The following is a 20,250-nucleotide window of genomic DNA, read 5'->3' on the forward strand; positions in this document are numbered from 1 at the left end:
GGCTGGTTAGAAGAAGGCAGGAGAGGAGCTGGCTGGGAGGCTGGTGGTGCCCTGCTGGGGCCAGATTGCATGTTGCTAGTCTCCCAGCGTGGGGGTAACTGAGACGGGGAGGCCAGGTGGTAATGGGCGCAGCAGGGAGCAGCAGTAGGGTAGTAGGAGGGCTTCTCTATGGATAGTGGTGCTGCTGGTGATGCTGGATCAGGAGCTACGGTGTTGCATTGTTCCTGCTTAGCTGGCATCACATCTGTACAGTAGTCGTCTTTGATACTGCCTGTGTGTAAATGATCTCAGTCACTAGGAACACTAGGAAAGTCTCAGATATGGCTCTGGAGGACCCACACAGTGCCTTTTGGTATGATGTAGTGTATGAAGACAAATAGGACGGCTTTGGGATCCACCTTTCTTCAGATACTCCTGCCTCCGTCACGAGGCCGCATTTTCAGTCCCTCACAGTCGTGCAATAGTAATAACATATTGGTAACACGGCAATAGACGAACACACCACAGTGATACCAGTATAACAAGCTACGTGCTGCGGTAAAGAGCCAGGATGGGAGATTTGGCTGCAAAAGCAGAACCATTAGGAGCTCTGAAAGCATCAGCTCTCATAAAAAAGACTCATACAGACTGGTCTAATGCATGGGACCTACTAATTGCCTTTTACCCAAACAAGAGACTAAGTTGTCTTAAAGTGGGAATCCAGTCTGTTGCATTACAGTAACTGCTATTATAAGCTACTCTGTGTGAAAAATGAAATTGATAACTATATGTACCGGTAGTTACTGTAGGTAATTGAGATTGTATTCCAGCTAGAAGTATCATTTTTTGAGTTAGATATCTGTTGAGCTTGTGGGTGGTACATATTTATGACAGGAGATCTTGTAGTGTATGTTAATATGACATGAAACGCTGGTCCTCTGTAGCTCAGTTTGCAGAGCATGGCGTTTGCAACGGCTAAGTCCCGGAACCACTTGTATGCAAAATGTATGTAAGTCTCTCTGGATAAAAGTATCTGCCAAATGGTATATATGGTCCTTTACCATTCGGCCATCAGATTTGCCACCAATGCTCCTCATAGGACACATCACTGCACTCTATACTCCTCTGTATACTAGTCGCAAGAGTGGGGTTGATGCTTATTTATAAAACCCTCTTAGGCCTCACTCCCCCCTATCTGAGATATCTACTGCAGCCCTCATCCTCCACATACAACACCCCGTTCTGCCAGTCACATTCTGTTAAAAGGTCCCCAAAGCACACATATCCCTGGGTCGCTCGTCTTTTCAGTTCGCTGCAGCTAGCAACTGGAACGAGCTGCAACAAACACTCAAACTGGAGAGTTTTATCTCCATCTCTTCATTCAAAGACTCAATCGTGGACATTCTTATTGACAGTTGCTTTGTGTGAGGTATTGTTGTTTCTACCTTCTTGCCTTTTGTGCCGTTGTCTGTGCCCAATCATGTTTACCATGCTACCATGTTGTGCTGCTGCCATGTTGTGTTGCTACCAGGTTGTTGTCACGTGGGGTTGCTGTCATGCTATGGATGTCCTCATAGGTCTCGATGTAGTGTTGTGGTGTCTCTCTTGTTGTGATGTGTGTTTTGTCCTATATTTGTATTATATTTATTTCTAATCCCATCCCCCGTCCCGCAGGAGGCCTTTTGCCATTTGGTAGGCCGTCATTGTAAATGAGAATTTGTTCTTCACTGACTTGCCTAGTTAAATAGAGGTTAAATCAAAATGAAATACATACATAATAATATTTTTATATTAGTAATATAACATGAAAGGCTGACTGAGTAGTAGTACTGCAGTACTGGACGCTGATGGCCTGGGTATGTTGCTGAGATGGATTGAGCAGGCTAGCTGGTGTTTCTGCTCTGCTAGCTAAATGCTGCTGAGTCACGCTACAGTCCACCGAGACCCATAAACTCTATGTGTTTCCAACCAGAAACATGTGTTTGTACACTTACAATGGGACTATCAACTTCTATAGATTGTTCCACTACTGTCTTGTATCATCGGAAACAATAATTTAGCTATCAGCGATGTTCACTGCATGAGTATATGGGTGAGTTACGAAGGTGGTCTGAAAATGGATTTGCCACAGGAGAAGTTTGAAGTGAATTTCCAGACGGAGAGTCTACATTTCCAAATCCCAATGCTGCCTCATATTAGCGCATAAATATTTTGAAAAGCGCCTTAGAGGTTGTAAACATCTCTTGAGGCGAGGATTCTAAAAGGCGCTCTAACTCTTCTGGTGAGTTATCCGAAGGCACCATGAATCTACAGCAAGTGAAGGTAGACATCAGGCAACTTTGTCTCCCTGTCGACCTCTAACCCGAAAAGGGTTAAAGGTCCATGTGGGACTGCTGGAGCAAAAACAGTAAATCACGACAGAGAATGGTAATGCACTTACTGTAGGTTGCATAACGTATTGTTGATGAGGCATCCATGATGTACTCTGGACCTATGAGGGAGACATTAAATGAAACGTCATTATTGACTTAAGATAACACATGCTCTTTTCCCTTACAATCAACAGTGTGCAACAACTGGTTTTCCATTGTCACACTATTTCTCTGCCTGCCGGTGCCTTTTCCTTTCCTGCGGTTTCCTCCATGCCAGGAAGTGGCGGGCGCGTTGAGGTAAGACGGAGCCTTGGCCCGTTGAAAACACACAGTTCGTGAATTTGCAGAATTAGGTACAGAGTGTTACGCCACTAGCCAAGATGGCTCAACTGGGCTTGGCTCGACATCCCGAATATCAAATAACAAGAACCCACAAACTGACCCTGAACGAGAAAGACAACTCCTGCTCATGTGGGTCATTCAGTTCAACAGAATTCCTGCCATCGATAGTGAGAGAAGCCACAGTTGAGTAAACGGAGAATTTAGATTGACCGGAGAGGAGCATTAGACAACTTGTCAGAGACAAAACAAGTCTACCCATTGATCCCTGGGAAAATGATTGGACTCAACAAAGACAAATAGATGCTAATCTTTTATAAGAACGCCAATCCTCTGAGCTTGTTAAAGCCCATGATTTGGAGCATGCCTAAACAAGTATGTTTTTTTTATTGAATAGCACAGAGCCACGCTTGTTTGTTACTTCCTTTCGATGTTTGGTCTCAATCAACAGGAAGAAAACAGAGATGAGACAAAGCTTCGTTCCCTAATCGTCCATCTTTAGAATTTTCCAATGCGACATCAACAAGATTCTAATTCCATTGTAATTTCATTTCAAGACTGTGTTTTTCCATCTTTTGACTAAGATTCTTGTAATTGTATTTTTTGTATTCGTTTTTTATCATTCTCATTATAGATGCAGTAGTATTGGCAGTGGTGACTTAATAAGAAGCTGGTACATTGTGTGACAGACTATGTTTTCCAGTGGTCTGGTCTGACGATGTATGTCTACCTCTGGCTGACCCTGCTCTGAGCTTGTGCTTCCATTAAGACAGAGAACACAGCAGGGAAGACTGTATGGCTAGACCAGGAAGTGGACTGGACTGTCCACTGTCATGTGACAAAGTAATCAAGATGTTTTCCCAGAGTACACAGTCCGAAGAAAGAAAGTTTACAATGAACATTTGTAAACTGTTACTAGATACAGTAAATAAATACAATTGGAAATGTAAAATACACAGTTTAATAAACAATATATTCTGCATTAGGCCGATTTGATATAATAAGAGATTCTAAAAAATGTGTGTACAACATTATTCCTTTCTACCACATATGGCTGAAATCATATGAATGTTTTTCATTGTGGCCACTAATGATTCCTTTGTCTCATATGCTGTGGTTCCTGTCTGCTCTACTCTTTGTACTTGAGCAGAAGATGGAGGACTCACCTTGCCTGGCGCTGCTTGGCTGAAGGGCAATATTACAGGAAGCAGTGGTGGCCGATATTGAAACTGTGAGGATTAATATTCCTCAAAAGCCTGGCCATTGTTTTTGATAAATCAATTTGGGAAGCTTTCAGAACGCGGATTAGCACCGCGCCCCGTCCCCCTTCTCCCCCCAGTGCTGGACAGGAGTTTAAATCAGACGCCTCTGAAAGGCGAGCATGCCAACCTTCACCAACCGACCCCCTCCACTCTCTCATTCCTTCCCTCGCTTTCTCTCTCTGTCTTTCCCGCTCTCTCCATCTTTCTCTCTATTTCCATCTCTCCATCGCTCTCTCTTTCTTGCTCTCTCACTATCTATTGTTCCATCTCTCGCTCTCCCTGTCACTCTCCCTCTTTCTGCATTCTAATAAGGCTCAATGATAAACAGCGAGTGCTCTTGGGGGAAAGTGGAGGTGAACTGAACAGTGTCTCATCCCTTCTGCTTGTTGCAGTCAAACATCTGGAGGTCCGTGAAATTGTGGGCGTTTAGCAATGGAAACGCTACTGACGTTTGGCACAGTTAATTTACCCCCTTACGTTACGCTCCGATTCACATGGGATGCAAAGTGAGGAACTCAGTTAGCAGGACAATTATGTCAAATGACTGTGGAAGGAATGACAGCTTAAAAAAAGCTTTAAAAGCACAACAGGGTCAGGAAAGCAAATGAGAAATTGTTTGTTTTTCCCAACACAAATTCCTAACGGACGTTGCTTTTCTCTCTTTTCCATCAGTCTCCTTCCTGCTCTTTTTCTGTTGAGCCATTCCATCTGTTGTGTTTTACCGCCTACAAAACAGATGTCATCCAGCATCGTCGGCAAACCAATGAGGAAAGCTCAGAAGTTCCAAATCTCTGAGAGCCCCTTGCTGTTTTCCAGCCCCCCAGGTTGCCCATCACCCACGCAGTCCCCAGCCGCCCCCACGGCTATCTCCCTCTGGCTACACTCCAGTACACCACCCACCTGATATGTGGAGACGGGGGAAGCAGCGATGAAGGGCGTAATGGATGTCTGTGCGATCATGCGGTTGGTGGCGATACTGTAAGGCGAGGAGTAGAACCTGAAGGGAGAGAGGAAACAGAACAGAGAAAGGGAGGTCAGACACGGGTATTGGATGTACCTATACAATGCATCCAGAAAGTATTCAGACCCCTTGACTTGATCAAATCGTTTTTTTCCACCTCATCAATCTACACACAATACCCTATAATAACAAAGCAAAAATAGGTTTTTGCAAATGTATAAAAAAATCTGACACTGAAATCTGACATTTGCATCAGTATTCAGATTTTTTACTTTGTTGAAGCACCTTTGGCAGCGATTACAGCCTCGGGTCTTCTTGAGTATGACGCTACAAGCTTGGAACACCTGTATTTGGGGAGTTTCTCCCATTCTTCTCTCCTCTCAAGCTCTGTCAGGTTGGATGGGGAGTGTCATTGCACAGCTATTTTCAGGTCTCTCCAGAGATGTTTGATCGGGTTCAAGTCCCAGCTCTGGCTGGGACACCCAAGGACGTTTGGAGACATGTCCCGAAGCCACTCCTGCGTTGCCTTGGCTGTGTGTTTAGGGTCTTTGTCCTGTTGGAAGGTGAACCTTCCCCCGTCTGAGGTCCTGAGCCCTCTGAAGCAGGTTTTCATCAAGGATCTCTCTGTACTTTGCTCCGCTCATCTTTCCCTTGGTCTGCCAGTACCTGCCGCTGAAAAACATTCCCACAGCATGATGCTGCCACCACCATGCTTCACTGTATGGACGGTGCCTGGTTTCCACCAGACGTGATTGCATGGCAATCAGGCGAACAAGTTGAATCTTGGTTTCATCAGACCAGAGAATCTTGTTTCTCTGAGAGTCCTTCAGGTGCCGTTTTTGTCAAATCCAAACGGGCCGTCATGTGCCTTTTACTGAGGAGTGGTTTCCGTCTGGCCACTCTACCATAACCTGATTGGTGGACTGCTGCAGAGATGGTTGTCCTTCTGGAAGTTTCTCCCATAACCACAGAGGAACTCTGGAGCTCTGTCAGAGTGACCATCGGGTTCTTGGTCACCTCCCTGACCAAGGCCCATCTCCCCCGATTGCTCAGTTTGGTCGGGTGGCTAGCTCTAGGAAGAGTCTTGGTGGTTCCAAACTTCTTCCATTTAAGAATGATGGAGGCCACTGTGTTCTTGGGGACCTTCAATGCTGCAGAAATGTTTTGGTACCCTTCCCCTAGATCTGTGCCTCGACATAATCCTGTGTCGGAGCTCTAAGGACAAATCCTTCAACCTCATGGCTTGGTTTTGAACTGACATGCACTGGCAACTGTGGGACCTCATATACAGTTGAAGTCGGAAGTTTACATACACCTTAGCCAAATACCTTTAAACTCAGTTTTTCACAATTCCTGACATTTAATCCTAGTAAAAATTCACCTGTTTTAGGTCAGTTAGGATCAGCACTTTATTTGAAGAATGTGAAATGTCAGAATAATATTAGAGAGAATGATTTATTTCATCACATTCCCAGTGGGTCAGAAGTTTGCATACACTAAATTAGTATTTGGTAGCATTGCCTTTAAATTGTTTAACTTGGGTCAAACGTTTCGGGTAACCTTCCACAAGCTTCCCACAATAAGTTGGGTGAATTTTGGCCCATTCCTCCTGACAGCGCTGATGTAACTGAGTCAGGTTTGTAGGCTCCTTGCTCGCACACGCTTTTTCAGTTCTGCCCAGTTCTGGCCACTCCAATACCTTGACTGTGTAGTCCTTAAGCCATTTTGCCACAACTTTGGAAGTATGTTTGGGGTCATTGTCCATTTGGAAGACCCATTTCCGACCAAGCTTTAACTTCCTGACTGATGTCTTGAGATGTTGCTTCAATATATCCACGTAATTTTTCTGCCTCGTGATGCCATCCATTTTGTGAAGTGCACCAGTCCCTCCTGCAGCAAAGCACCCCCACAACATGATGATGCCACCCCTGTGTTTCACGGTTGGGATGGTGTTCTTTGGCTTGCAAGCTTCCCACTTTTTCCTGTTATATTTTTGTTTCATCAGACCAGGGGACAGTATGATCTTTGTCCCCATGTGCAGTTGCAAACTGTAGTCTGGCTTTTTTTTAGGGCTGTTTTGGAGCAGTGGCTTCTTCCTTGCTGAGCGGCCTTTCAGGTTGTGTCGATATAGGACTCGCTTTACTGTGGATATAGATACTTTTGTACCTGTTTCCTCCAGCATCATCATAAGGTCCTTTGCTGTTATTCTGGGATTGATTTGCACTTTTCGCAACAAAGTACGTTCATCTCCTTCCTGAGCGGTATGACGGCTGCGTGGTCCCATGGTGTTTATACTTGTGCACTATTGTTTGTACAGATGAACGTGGTACCTTCAGGCGTTTGGAAATTGCTCCCAAGGATGAACCAGACTTGTGGAAGTCTACAATTTTTTCTCTGAGGTCTTGGCTGATATCTTTAGATTTTCCCATGATGTCAAGCAAAGAGGCACTGAGTTTGAAGGTAGGCCTTGAAATACATCTACAGGTACACCTCCAATTGACTCAAATAATGTAAATTAGCCTATCAGAAGCTTCTAAAGCCATGACATAATTTTCTGGAATTTTCCAAGCTATTAAAAGGCACAGTCGACTTAGTGTATGGAAACTTCTGACCCACTGGAATTGTGATACAGTGAATTATAAGTGAAATAATCTGTCTGTAAACAATTGTTGGAAATATTACTACTGTCATGCACAAAGTAGACGTCCTAACCGACTTGGCAAAACTATAGTCTGTTAACAAGACATTTGTGGAGTGGCTGAAAAACGAGTTTGAATGACTCCAACCTAAGAGTATGTAAACCTCCGACTTCAACTTTAAACAGGTGTGTGCCTGTCCAAATCATGTCCAATCAATTTGGAAACAGGATGCACCTGAGCTCAATTTCGAGTCTCATTGAAAAGGGTCTGAATTATTCTGTAAATAAGGTATCTGTTTTTTATTTTGAATAAATCTGCAAAAAAGTTTTCGCTTTGTCATTATGGGGTATTGTGTGTAGACTGATGAGTGGGAAAAACAATAATAAGGCTGTAATGTTACAAAATGTGGAAAAAGGGAAGGGGTCTGAATACTCTCCGAATGCACCGTAGGTCTCCATGCATTACAACTGTCTACATTGAAATGTCAGAATGATCATGATTATTAAGGCGCCTATTAAGTGTTTATTAAGGGCTTGTGTTTGGTTAATGAACTACTGTTTCAAAAAGCTGACTGGCAATTTACATACACTTTCTACTAAGTAACAGAGAGATAGACACCAGTATGTGGGGGCATATTTGTGTGTTTATGCCTTAGGCTTTTTATGCAATAACCTCGAAAAAAGTGCACATTTTTGTTTTTGCCCCTAGCACTATAACACAGTTGATTGAAAAAATGAACTCATAATCAGGCCTCTGATTTGAATCAGGTGCCTGAGTGCTAGGGGAAAACAACTCAAATGTGCACTCCTTCGGGTCCCCAGGACCAGGATTGGGAAACAGTCTAACGGAACCAAATGGAATCTTTTGACACTCATATCCCTGGAGCCAGTCTCTGTTCACATACGGACAGGAATGTACCATACACAGAGACCATCTCTCTACTAAAAGACCTTTCAAGTCCCTTGATACATCCACACTTACACGCACAAGACACACACCCACCCACAGACACTACTACACACATCGTGGTCGAGGCACAGATCCTCAGTCACACAGACGGTATTTGAGGCCGAGCAGACAGAGCTTCCCACGTGAGGGTATAGCTTGTCGTTGTCTTTGTCTCAAATCAAACGCAGGGCAATATATTGTGTTCCTTCGGGCGCATAAAAGTTTCATGAGGCGTCTTCTGGCTTCACAATAGAAAAGTCTGGTTTAATCAGATCAAATTGAGCTTTGTCATCGTCTGAAAAAAGGGTTGTCGTGTGCTTCTGCCCCTAGCCTGGAGTATTACGGCTATACAATGCTGACTGGCTTATGCTGGTGGCTGACTTCAATCCACAGTGTTGGAAAAACTCAATGCATTTAAAAGAAGGCTATTCCAAAGTGTTGGGCTCTAGGGAAAAGAGGTGGTGGGCTACTTCATCATGTTGTGACGTTGATTCAGATCTACAACAGTCCTGGGTGTCATTTCTATCCGCTAGCTGGTTTTATACCACTCTCAGTTGTCCTCCTAGCTCAGTTGGTAGAGCAGGCGGTATAAGTTAATAGACCAATAATAAAAGAGCGTTTCAAACCTCTCTGCCAATAACTGCTCATTTTCAGGTTCTATATTCCTTCCATTAGGCCCCTCTTAGACCAGTCCCAGACAGTCCTAGCAAAATTCTTGCTTGAGATTTGATTATAAACATTTAAAAAAGCGTTTGGCTTTTAAAAGTAGAACTATTGTCACAGACTAATAGCCTTGAAGTAATCCCAACATACTGCAGACATATATTCTCCATGTACACTATATATACAAAAGTATGTGGTCAGTGACTTTCAACGTGGCAACGTCATAGGATGCCACCTTTCCAACAAGTCAGTTTGTCAAATTTCTGCCCTGCTACAGCTGCCCCTGTCAACTCTAAGTGCTGTTATTGTGAAGTGGAAATGTCTAGGAGCAACAACGGCTCAGCCGCGAAGTGGTACTCACTACAGAGTTCCAAACTGCCACTGGAAGCAACGTCAGCACCAGAACTGTTCGTCGGGAGCTTCATGAAATGGGTTTCCATGGCCGAGCTGCCGCACACAAGCCTAAGATTACCATAGACAATGCCAAGTGTTGTCTGGAGTGGTGTAAAGCTCGCTGCCATTGGACTCTGGAGCAGTGGAAACACATTCTCTGGAGTGATGAATCACGCTTCTCCATTAGGCAGTCCAACAGATTAATCTAGGTTTGGTGGATGCCAGGAGAACGCTACCTGCCCCAATGCACAGTGCCAACTGTAAAGTTTGGTGGAGAAGGAATAATGGTCTGTGGCTGTTTTTCATGGTTTGAGCCAGGTCACTTAGTTCCAGTGAAGGGAAATCTTAACACTACAGCATACAATGACATTCTAGACAATTCTGTGCTTCCAACTTTGTGGCAACAGTTTGGGGAAAGTCCTTTCCTGTTTCAGCATGACAATGCCCCCGTGCACAAAGTGAGTTCCATACAGAAAGGGTTTGTCAAGATCGGTGGGGAAGAACTTAACTGGCCTACACAGAGCCCTGACCTCAACCCCATCTAACACCTTTGGGATGAATTAGAACACCGACTGTGAGCAGGATTAATCGCCCAACATCAGTGCCTGACCTCACTAATGCTCTAGTGGCTGAATGGAAGCAAGTCCTCGCAGCAATGTTCCAACATCGAATGGAAAGCATTCCCAGAAGAGTGGAGGCTGTTATAGCAACAAAGGGGGGCCCAACTCCGTATTAATGCCCATGATTTTGGAAGCAAGCAGGTGTCCACATACTTTTGGTCATGTAGTGCATGTCTACTAAGTGGTCAATGTGCTATTTTCTTTTATTTCTTTCGAGCCTCATAATCACAGCTTACTATTATGTTTCTAATATGCCCAGTACTGTATCTAATGAGATTCTATTCATTCATCCAGTCTTATTCCAGAGTCATTGAGATAAACGCTTCGGGAAGCTGGGAGAAGCAGGGAGTGAGAAAGAAGCTTCCTGTCACAGACTGAGGACACATTGAGAGAGGATGGAACTCAAAGCTCTCCTTCCCTTCCTGTTACAGTACACAGGGAAAAATAGAACACTTTGCGAGGCCATTCATTTCCATTGCACCCCTTCGTACACAGGCACCGAAGGCGCGCACACACACACACACACACACACACAAAGGGACGGGCACACATGCAGGCAACCAGGCATGAAATACACGCACGCACTAACACCTGAGACCATCACTCCATCTCTTATAGATTATTTGAAGTAAACAGTAACAAAGTGCACACACTACATGAATCAAGAGACAATCATATTGAACAAGTCGTACAGATTGCTCAGAGGGATGGACGGTGCCAGAGATGTACCGACTGACTCTTACCCGTTCTGCATAGCAGCAGGATCATATGTTAACTGCATACCAGTCTGCAACACAAGAGAGACACATTACAGGTTAATCCTTGAATTTCAAGTCACAATAATGGACAGGATTTGACAGAGAGGAAGCAAACGGGATCTCAATACACTTTATGCATGTGGGACAACGATTGATGCCAGCTGAGAGAGAGAGGGAGCGAGACAGAGAGAAAGAAGTGACAGTGAGCGTATGCATGAAAGTGTGTGAGGCCCTTGTCTCTCTTCCTCTTTCTCCCACTCTCTCGTGTTCTTCCCCTCTCTCTCTCTTTCTCTCCCTGCAATCCGTCATCTGCATTCCCGAAGCCTTCCCTCCCGGATGAGGGCTTTAACACAGGAGGCTGCTGAGGTTTCAGATTTCATCAGCACACTTTTTTTATCTCCCCCTATCTCTCTCTCCCTTTCTGTCCCCCCTCTCTCCCATACGCTCTTCCTCTCTTCCTCTCTCTATCCCCCTCTCCCTCTACCTCTCTCTCTTCCCCTTTCTCTCTATCCCCCTCTCTACCTACCTCTCTCTCTCTTCCCCTCTCTCTCTCCATCCCCCTCTCTCCATCTCCCTCTCTCCATCTCTCTCCATCCCCCTCTCTCCCTCGTTCCTCTAGGAAGTTTGCGTGAGCTAAAAATGAGGAATGACCCTCAGTAACTAGAGGGGATGGACCTCACCCATGTGAGTGAGGGGAAACAGAGATCCACATGAATCCCATAGCAGATGCATCAGCCCTGGGTGACACGGCCACTGTGGATGTGTGCGTGCGTGAGCATAACATTCACTAGGCCACTTAGTTTTGCTTTAACCACACAGATTGTAATGACTGAATGCTGTCTTCTTATAATATGCACCATTTATAATATTTACCATTTATAATATTCACCATTTATAATATTTACCATGTATAATATTTACCATGTATAATATTCACAATTTATAATATTTACCATGTATAATATTTACCATGTATAATATTCACAATTTATAATATTTACCATGTATAATATTTACCATGTATAATATTTACCATGTATAATATTTACCATGTATAATATTTACCATTTATAATATTCACCATGTATAATATTTACCATGTATAATATTTACCATGTATAATATTTACCATGTATAATATTTACCATTTATAATATTCACCATGTATAATATTTACCATGTATAATATTTACCATTTATAATATTCACCATGTATAATATTTACCATGTATAATATTTACCATGTATAATATTTACCATGTATAATATTTACCATGTATAATATTTACCATGTATAATATTTACCATTTATAATATTTACCATGTATAATATTTACCATTTATAATATTCACCATGTATAATATTTACCATGTATAATATTTACCATGTATAATATTCACAATTTATAATATTTACCATGTATAATATTTACCATGTATAATATTTACCATGTATAATATTCACAATTTATAATATTTACCATGTATAATATTTACCATGTATAATATTTACCATGTATAATATTTACCATGTATAATATTCACAATTTATAATATTTACCATGTATAATATTTACCATGTATAATATTTACCATGTATAATATTCACAATTTATAATATTTACCATGTATAATATTTACCATGTATAATATTTACCATGTATAATATTTACCATTTATAATATTCACAATTTATAATATTCACCATTTATAATATTTGCCATGTATAATATTCACAATTTATAATATGTACTATGTATAATATGTGCCATGTATAATATGTACCATGTATAATATTTACCATGTATAATATTTACCATGCGTAATATTCACAATTTATACTATTTACCATGTATAATATATGTCGCGTATAATATGTACCATGCATACTATTTGCCATGTATGCTATTTACCATTTATAATATTTACCATGTATTATATTTACCGTGTATAATATTTACCATGTATAATATTCACAATTTACAATATTTACCATGTATAATATTCACCATTTATAATATTTACCATGTATAATATTTACCATGTATAATATTCACCATGTATAATATTTACCATGTATAATATTTACCATGTATAATATTTACCATGTATAATATTCACAATTTATAATATTCACAATTTATAATATTTACCATGTATAATATTTACCATGTATAATATTCACAATTTATAATATTCACAATTTATAATATTTACCATGTATAATATTTACCATGTATAATATTTACCATGTATAATATTTACCATGTATAATATTCACAATTTATAATATTCACAATTTATAATATTTACCATGTATAATATTTACCATGTATAATATTTACCATGTATAATATTTGTGTATGTGTGAGTTAAGTGCTCTTTGGTCCAGTAGATGTGCCATCCCATTCAACAGTACAATGTCAATGTTTGTATCTCGGCCTTCTTTTTTCATTTGGAAAATAATAAACATATCATAAAACGAATAATAATTAAACAGTAGTCCTGGGTGTGGTTCCTTCGTGTGAGTGTCTTTGAGTGTGAGAGTATGCGTGTTCGCATTTGAGAGAGTATCCGTATGTTTGAGTGTTGGCGGAGGAAGTGTGTGTGTGTGTGTGTGTGCATTTGAGCGTATGCATGTACATATAGAGTATGTGCCTGTATGTTCCACTGACAGAATGTGTGTGTGTGTGTGTGTGTGTGTGTGTGTGTGTATATGTGTGTGTGCATTTGAGCGTATGCATGTACATATAGAGTATGTGCCTGTATGTTCCACTGACAGGAAGTGTGTGTGTGTGTGTGTGTGTGTGTGTGTGTGTGTGTGTGTGCATTTGAGCGTATGCATGTACATATAGAGTATGTGCCTGAATGTTCCACTGACAGGAAGTGTGTGTGTGTGTGTGTGCATTTGAGCGTATGCATGTACATATAGAGTATGTGCCTGAATGTTCCACTGACAGGAAGTGTGTGTGTGTGTGTGTGTGTGTGCATTTGAGCGTATGCATGTACATATAGAGTATGTGCCTGAATGTTCCACTGACAGGAAGTGTGTGTGTGTATGTGTGTGTGCATTTGAGCGTATGCATGTACATATAGAGTATGTGCCTGAATGTTCCACTAACAGGAAGTGTGTGTGTGTGCCTTTATGTCTGTGTGTGTATTTGTCTACGTCTGTGTGCCTCTACGTGCTAATGGCCATCCCAGACCGGGCCAGCTGTCTGGTGAGGCTGATAAGTCCCGTGCGTGGTGCCCTTGCTTCCATGTGTTAATGAATTCCACACCATGGCTGCCTGGCTCACACAGACAATCCCCCATAAGGGTCGGCTGCATGGCCATGACTGATTATGCATGCTGTTGCCGAGTCAGGTACAAAGCGCGCGCGAGAGAGAGAACGTGTGTAAGAAAGAGAAAAAGAAAGTGAGATGACGAGGAGAGAGAGTAAACAGAAAGAGAAGAAGAGAGAGTAAACAGAAAGAGAAGAAGAGAGAGTAAACAGAAAGAGAAGAAGAGAGAGTAAACAGAAAGAGAAGAAGAGAGAGTAAACAGAAAGAGAAGAAGAGAGAGTAAACAGAAAGAGAAGAAGAGAGAGTAAACAGAAAGAGAAGGAGAGAGTAAACAGAAAGAGAAGAAGAGAGAGTAAACAGAAAGAGAAGAATAGAGAGTAAACAGAAAGAGAAGAAGAGAGAGTAAACAGAAAGAGAAGAAGAGAGAGTATACAGAAAGTATGTGGGTGTGACAGAGAGAGAAGAAGATGGAGCGTGTGAATGAGAGACAGCGGGAGGAAGTGTGTGAGAGTGTGTGTATACTGTAGTACAGTATGTGGGTGTGACAGAGAGAGAAGAAGATGGAGCGTGTGAATGAGAGACAGCGGGAGGAAGTGTGTAAGAGTGTGTGTATACTGTAGTACAGTATGTGGGTGTGACAGAAAGACAGCTGGAAGAATGCCTGTACTGGACGTCCACAGGAAACCCCACCCATGGTGTCCGGCTGTAGGACACACACCCTCTCTCTCAAAAACATCTGTCAGGCTTTCTTTCACACGGGAGAACCCCGTGGTTTTTCACATATGAACACTTTCCCCAAGAGAAAGCACTTGAGCTAGTGTGACTTTGTGAGACTACCTGTGTGTGTGTTAACGATTTAATCATTTAGGGTGTGTGTATGAGTGTATGTCATGCGTGTGTGTGTGTGTGTGAGCATGTGTGACTCCTACAGAGTAGGATCTCGTGTGTGTGTGTGTAAGCGCACATCATTTGAAAGATGTGGCATGCTTGAGAGAGCATTTGCATGCCTCATAGTCACTTAGATGAAAACAGACTTCTGACCTCTTTTCTACTCCTGACTAATCACGCCACAATGCAGTTGCTTGCTGCTCTACTAGACCCCTGATGTGTTTTGGGAGTTTGGCTGACTTCAAAAAGGGGATAGATGGAGAACGTAGCAAATGGCGTGCGCCGGTAGAACCTCGGAACGGGACGCCCTCTTCCTCTGGCCGCGGAACGGGACGCCCTCTTCCTCTGGCCGCGGAACGGGACGCCCTCTTCCTCTGGCCGCGGAACGGGACGCCCTCTTCTTCTGGCCGCGGAACGGGAGGCCCTCTTCCTCTGGCCGCGGAACGGGAGGCCCTCTTCCTCTGGCCGCGGAACGGGAGGCCCTCTTCCTCTGGCCGCGGAACGGGACGCCCTCTTCCTCTGGCCGCGGAACGGGACGCCCTCTTCCTCTGGCCGCGGAACGGGACGCCCTCTTCATCTGGCCGCGGAACGGGACGCCCTCTTCATCTGGCCGCGGAACGGGACGCCCTCTTCATCTGGCCGCGGAATGGGACGCCCTCTTCATCTGGCCACGGAACGGGAGGCCCTTGGTGAAGGACTGGAGAACGTCTGATAAACAGACTCACATGTGATGCCTATCTCCAGACCCTGGCTGTGCTGCTGATCAATGACTGTGGGGGCATCGCTGACACACACACACACAAAGGTACGAACAAATGTAAGCAAACACACATGTGCATATGTAGGTATGTGCAAGCACTCTCTCACACACACAAACGTCTTCACCTGCCTCTCAATCATGTCCTTAACCATAGCAAGGCGAAGAAAGGAGGGAGGGAAGGAGGGAGGAAATGGGGGAGACAAGGGAGGAGAGATATAAAACTCATCCGATCTGATGAGCCTGAGGGCCTTTTTGCAGAGATAAAAACACAAATCATGTCGTTAATCTGCATGTGAGATGCAAGCAGTTTAATCTAAGGACTGTTACTGTGTGGGGGTTGAGGTAGGAAAGATGAGAGAGAGGGAGGAAAGATGAGAGAGGTAGGAGAGGGAGGAGAGATGAGAGAGAGGTAGGAGAGGGAGGAGAGATGATAGAGAAGGAGGAGAGATGAGAGAGAAGGAGGGGTGGGAGATGAGAGAGAGGTAGGAGAGGGAGGAGAGATGAGAGAGAAGGAGAGGGAGAAGAGATGAGAGAAGGAGGAGAGGGAGAAGAGATGAGAGAAGACGGAGGAGAGATAAGAGAGGTAGGAGAGATGAGAGATGAGATGAGAGAGAGGTAGGAGAGATGAGAGAGGTAGGAGGGAGGAGAGATGAGAGAGAAGGAGGAGAGGGAGGAGAGATGAGAGAGAAGGAGGAGAGATGAGAGAGAAGGAGGAGAGGGAGAAGAGGGAGGAGAGATGAGAGAGAGGTAGGAGAGGGAGGATAGATGAGAGAGAGGGGGAGAGGGAGGAGAGATGCGAGAGAGGTTGGAGAGATGAGAGAGAGGTAGGAGAGGGAGGAGAGATGAGAGAGAGGTAGGAGAGGGAGGAGAGATGATAGACAAGGAGGAGAGATGAGAGAGAACGAGGAGAGGGAGATGAGAGAGAGGGAGGAGAGATGAGAGAGAGGTAGGAGAGGGAGGAGAGATGAGAGAGAAGGAGAGGGAGAAGAGATGAGAGAAGGAGGAGAGGGAGAAGAGATGAGAGAAGGAGGAGAGGGAGGAGAGATAAGAGAGGTAGGAGAGATGAGAGATGAGAGAGGTAGGAGGGAGGAGAGATGAGAGAGAAGGAGGAGAGGGAGGAGAGATGAGAGAGAAGGAGGAGAGATGAGAGAGAAGGAGGAGAGGGAGAAGAGGGAGGATAGATGAGAGAGAAGGTGGAGAGATGAGGGAGAAGAGATGAGAGAGAGGTAGGAGAGGGAGGAGAGATGAGAGAGAGGGGGAGAGGGAGGAGAGATGAGAGAGAGGGGGAGAGGGAGGAGAGATGCGAGAGAGGTAGGAGAGATGAGAGAGAGGTAGGAGAGGGAGGAGAGATGAGAGAGGAGGAGGAGAGGGAGAAGAGATGAGAGAGAAGGAGGAGAGGGAGAAGATATGAGAGAGGGGGAGGAGAGATGAGAGGGAGGGGAGGAGAGATGAGAGAGAGAGGAGAGATGAGAGAGAGGGAGGAAAGAGTGGGTCAGGACAGAGAGATGAGAGAGAGGGAGGAGAGAGGGGGTCAGGACAGAGAGATGGGAGAGAGGGAGGAGAGAGTGGGTCAGGACAGAGAGATGAGAGAGAGGGAGGAGAGAGGGGGTCAGGACAGAGAGATGAGAGAGAGGGAAGAGAGAGTGGGTCAGGACAGAGAGATATGAGAGAGGGAGGAGAGAGGGGGTCAGGACAGAGAGATGAGAGAGAGGGAGGAGAGAGGGGGTCAGGAAGGAGAGATGAGAGAGAGGGAGGAGAGAGGGGGTCAGGACAGAGAGATGAGAGAGAGGGAGGAGAGAGGGGGTCAGGACAGAGAGATGAGAGAGAGGGAGGAGAGACAGAGAGATGAGAGAGAGGGAGGAGAGAGGGGGTCAGGTAGGAGAGATGAGAGAGAGGGGGTCAGGACAGAGAGATGAGAGAGAGGGAGGAGAGAGGGGGTCAGGCCAGAGAGATGAGAGAGAGGGAGGAGAGAGTGGGTCAGGACAGAGAGATGAGAGAGAGGGAGGAGAGAGGGGGTCAGGACAGAGAGATGAGAGAGAGGGAAGAGAGAGTGGGTCAGGACAGAGAGATATGAGAGAGGGAGGAGAGAGTGGGTCAGGACAGAGAGATGAGAGAGAGGGAGGAGAGAGGGGGTCAGGCAGGAGAGATGAGAGAGAGGGAGGAGAGAGGGGGTCAGGACCGAGAGATGAGAGAATGGGTCAGGACAGAGAGATGAGAGAGATGGAGGAGAGAGGGGGTCAGGAAGGAGAGATGAGAGAGAGGGAGGAGAGAGGGGGTCAGGAAGGAGAGATGAGAGAGAGGGTGGAGAGAGGGGGTCAGGAAGGAGAGATGAGAGAGAGGGAGGAGAGAGGGGGTCAGGACCGAGAGATGAGAGAGTGGGTCAGGACAGAGAGATGAGAGAGATGGAGGAGAGAGGGGGTCAGGAAGGAGAGATGAGAGAGAGGGAGGAGAGAGGGGATCAGGAAGGAGAGATGAGAGAGAGGGAGGAGAGAGGGGATCAGGAAGGAGAGATGAGAGAGAGGGAGGAGAGAGGGGGTCAGGAAGGAGAGATGAGAGAGAGGGAGAAGAGAGGGGGTCAGGAAGGAGAGATGAGAGAGAGGGAGGAGAGAGGGGGTCAGGACAGATAGATGAGAGAGAGGGAGGAGAGAGGGGGTCAGGAAGGAGAGATGAGAGAGAGGGAGGAGAGAGGGGGTCAGGACCGAGAGATGAGAGAGTGGGTCAGGACAGAGAGATGAGAGAGATGGAGGAGAGAGGGGGTCAGGAAGGAGAGATGAGAGAGAGGGAGGAGAGGGGGGATCAGGAAGGAGAGATGAGAGAGAGGGAGGAGAGAGGGGGTCAGGAAGGAGAGATGAGAGAGAGGGAGAAGAGAGGGGGTCAGGAAGGAGAGATGAGAGAGAGGGAGGAGAGAGTGGGTCAGGACAGAGAGATGAGAGAGAGGGAGGAGAGAGGGCGTCAGGAAGGAGAGATGAGAGAGAGGGAGGAGAGAGGGGGTCAGGACCGAGAGATGAGAGAGTGGGTCAGGACAGAGAGATGAGAGAGATGGAGGAGAGAGGGGGTCAGGAAGGAGAGATGAGAGAGAGGGAGGAGAGGGGGGATCAGGAAGGAGAGATGAGAGAGAGGGAGGAGAGAGGGGGTCAGGAAGGAGAGATGAGAGAGAGGGAGAAGAGAGGGGGTCAGGAAGGAGAGATGAGAGAGAGGGAGGAGAGAGTGGGTCAGGACAGAGAGATGAGAGAGAGGGAGGAGAGAGGGGGTCAGGAAGGAGAGATGAGAGAGAGGGAGGAGAGAGTGGGTCAGGACAGAGAGATGAGAGAGTGTTGTTGTGTGTTCTGTCTACTCTTGCGATGCTGCCTCCTTTCTTCTCTCCTCTTTCCAGATGCTGCACCCCCCCCCCCCCCTTACCTCACGTCAAGTGTAATCAGCTGACCCTGTCAGTGTGTGAGGCTCTGTAGCAACGGGCTGTTAGGGTAAACAGGCCTCACCGGGCTCTGTGTTTGGGCTGCTGAGTCTGTGATGGGCGTTCACACACAAACATATGCTTGCAAAGCACACACAAACTTCACACACACACAACCTACAAGCAGACAGACTGAGAGCATGTTACGTGAAGGACACACAGCCAGGCCCATCTCAACCGAGAGCCGATATATTTTCCTTTCCTCTCTACCGTGCAGCTTCAGCTCAACTGTCAGCCCCTGCAAGTTCACATTATCCGTAGGGGTGTAGACCCGCATGACCCCCCCCCCCCCCCCGACTGCCCTTCCCCTTGTAGGCTGTAACTGCTGAATATGTTATGGATCCAATTTATAGGCCTGAACCACTATGAACCATGAGAGGAACACTAATATGTTTGGTAGCCTTGACAGGAGACTCATACAACCTTCAAACGCATTTACATGTCAACTCTTATTCTGAATGTTTGGATCGATACTTAAAGTGCTTTTTTCCACTACCAGCGCCAACCTTAAACATGGGAGACAGCCTGTCGTGGTGTACATGGACCCACATGTTTCGGAATCCTAAAAGAGCTTTGGGAGGGGACCCAAATGACCCATTTTTAAGACTGCCATTACCCTCAGAGGTTAAATGCCCACTTTCTTAACAAACGTCATTCCAGTGCCATGAGTAGGTGGTATGTAATGGAGGGTTAATGGTAACTGCCGGATGGCTGTACCTATGGAACCAAATGGCGGCTGTAATGAGCCAGTGGCTTACCTCGCCTTCCTGTGCCATGGCGCCCGTTTCTGCGGGTACTTGCCTCTGGCTCTGGCGGTTTCTTCTGCCCTCCATCAGCGAATTTGCAACAGTAAGGTTCATTGGGGGCTGCAGAGGAGCGAGATAGAGAGAGAGAGAGAGGAGAGAGAGAGAGAGAGAGAGAGAGAGAGAG

General features: G+C 45.3%; 1 protein-coding gene across 1 annotated transcript in view; it reads right to left on the reverse strand.

The window, feature by feature from the left end:
• The window catches only part of LOC109906947 (RNA-binding motif, single-stranded-interacting protein 3), a 228,496-nt gene that overhangs the window by 24,083 nt on the left and 184,163 nt on the right, over positions 1-20,250 (reverse strand). The window contains exons 7-12 of the mRNA XM_031793820.1: positions 20,112-20,186; positions 15,399-15,420; positions 11,461-11,470; positions 10,920-10,963; positions 4,853-4,949; positions 2,420-2,470 (exon numbers count right to left, since the gene is read on the reverse strand). Coding sequence (XP_031649680.1) covers positions 2,420-2,470; positions 4,853-4,949; positions 10,920-10,963; positions 11,461-11,470; positions 15,399-15,420; positions 20,112-20,186 — 299 coding nt within the window. The remainder of the gene's footprint in view (positions 1-2,419; positions 2,471-4,852; positions 4,950-10,919; positions 10,964-11,460; positions 11,471-15,398; positions 15,421-20,111; positions 20,187-20,250) is intronic.

The sequence above is a fragment of the Oncorhynchus kisutch genome, linkage group LG17 (assembly GCF_002021735.2).
Source record: "Oncorhynchus kisutch isolate 150728-3 linkage group LG17, Okis_V2, whole genome shotgun sequence".
Taxonomy (NCBI): Eukaryota; Metazoa; Chordata; class Actinopteri; order Salmoniformes; family Salmonidae; genus Oncorhynchus; species Oncorhynchus kisutch.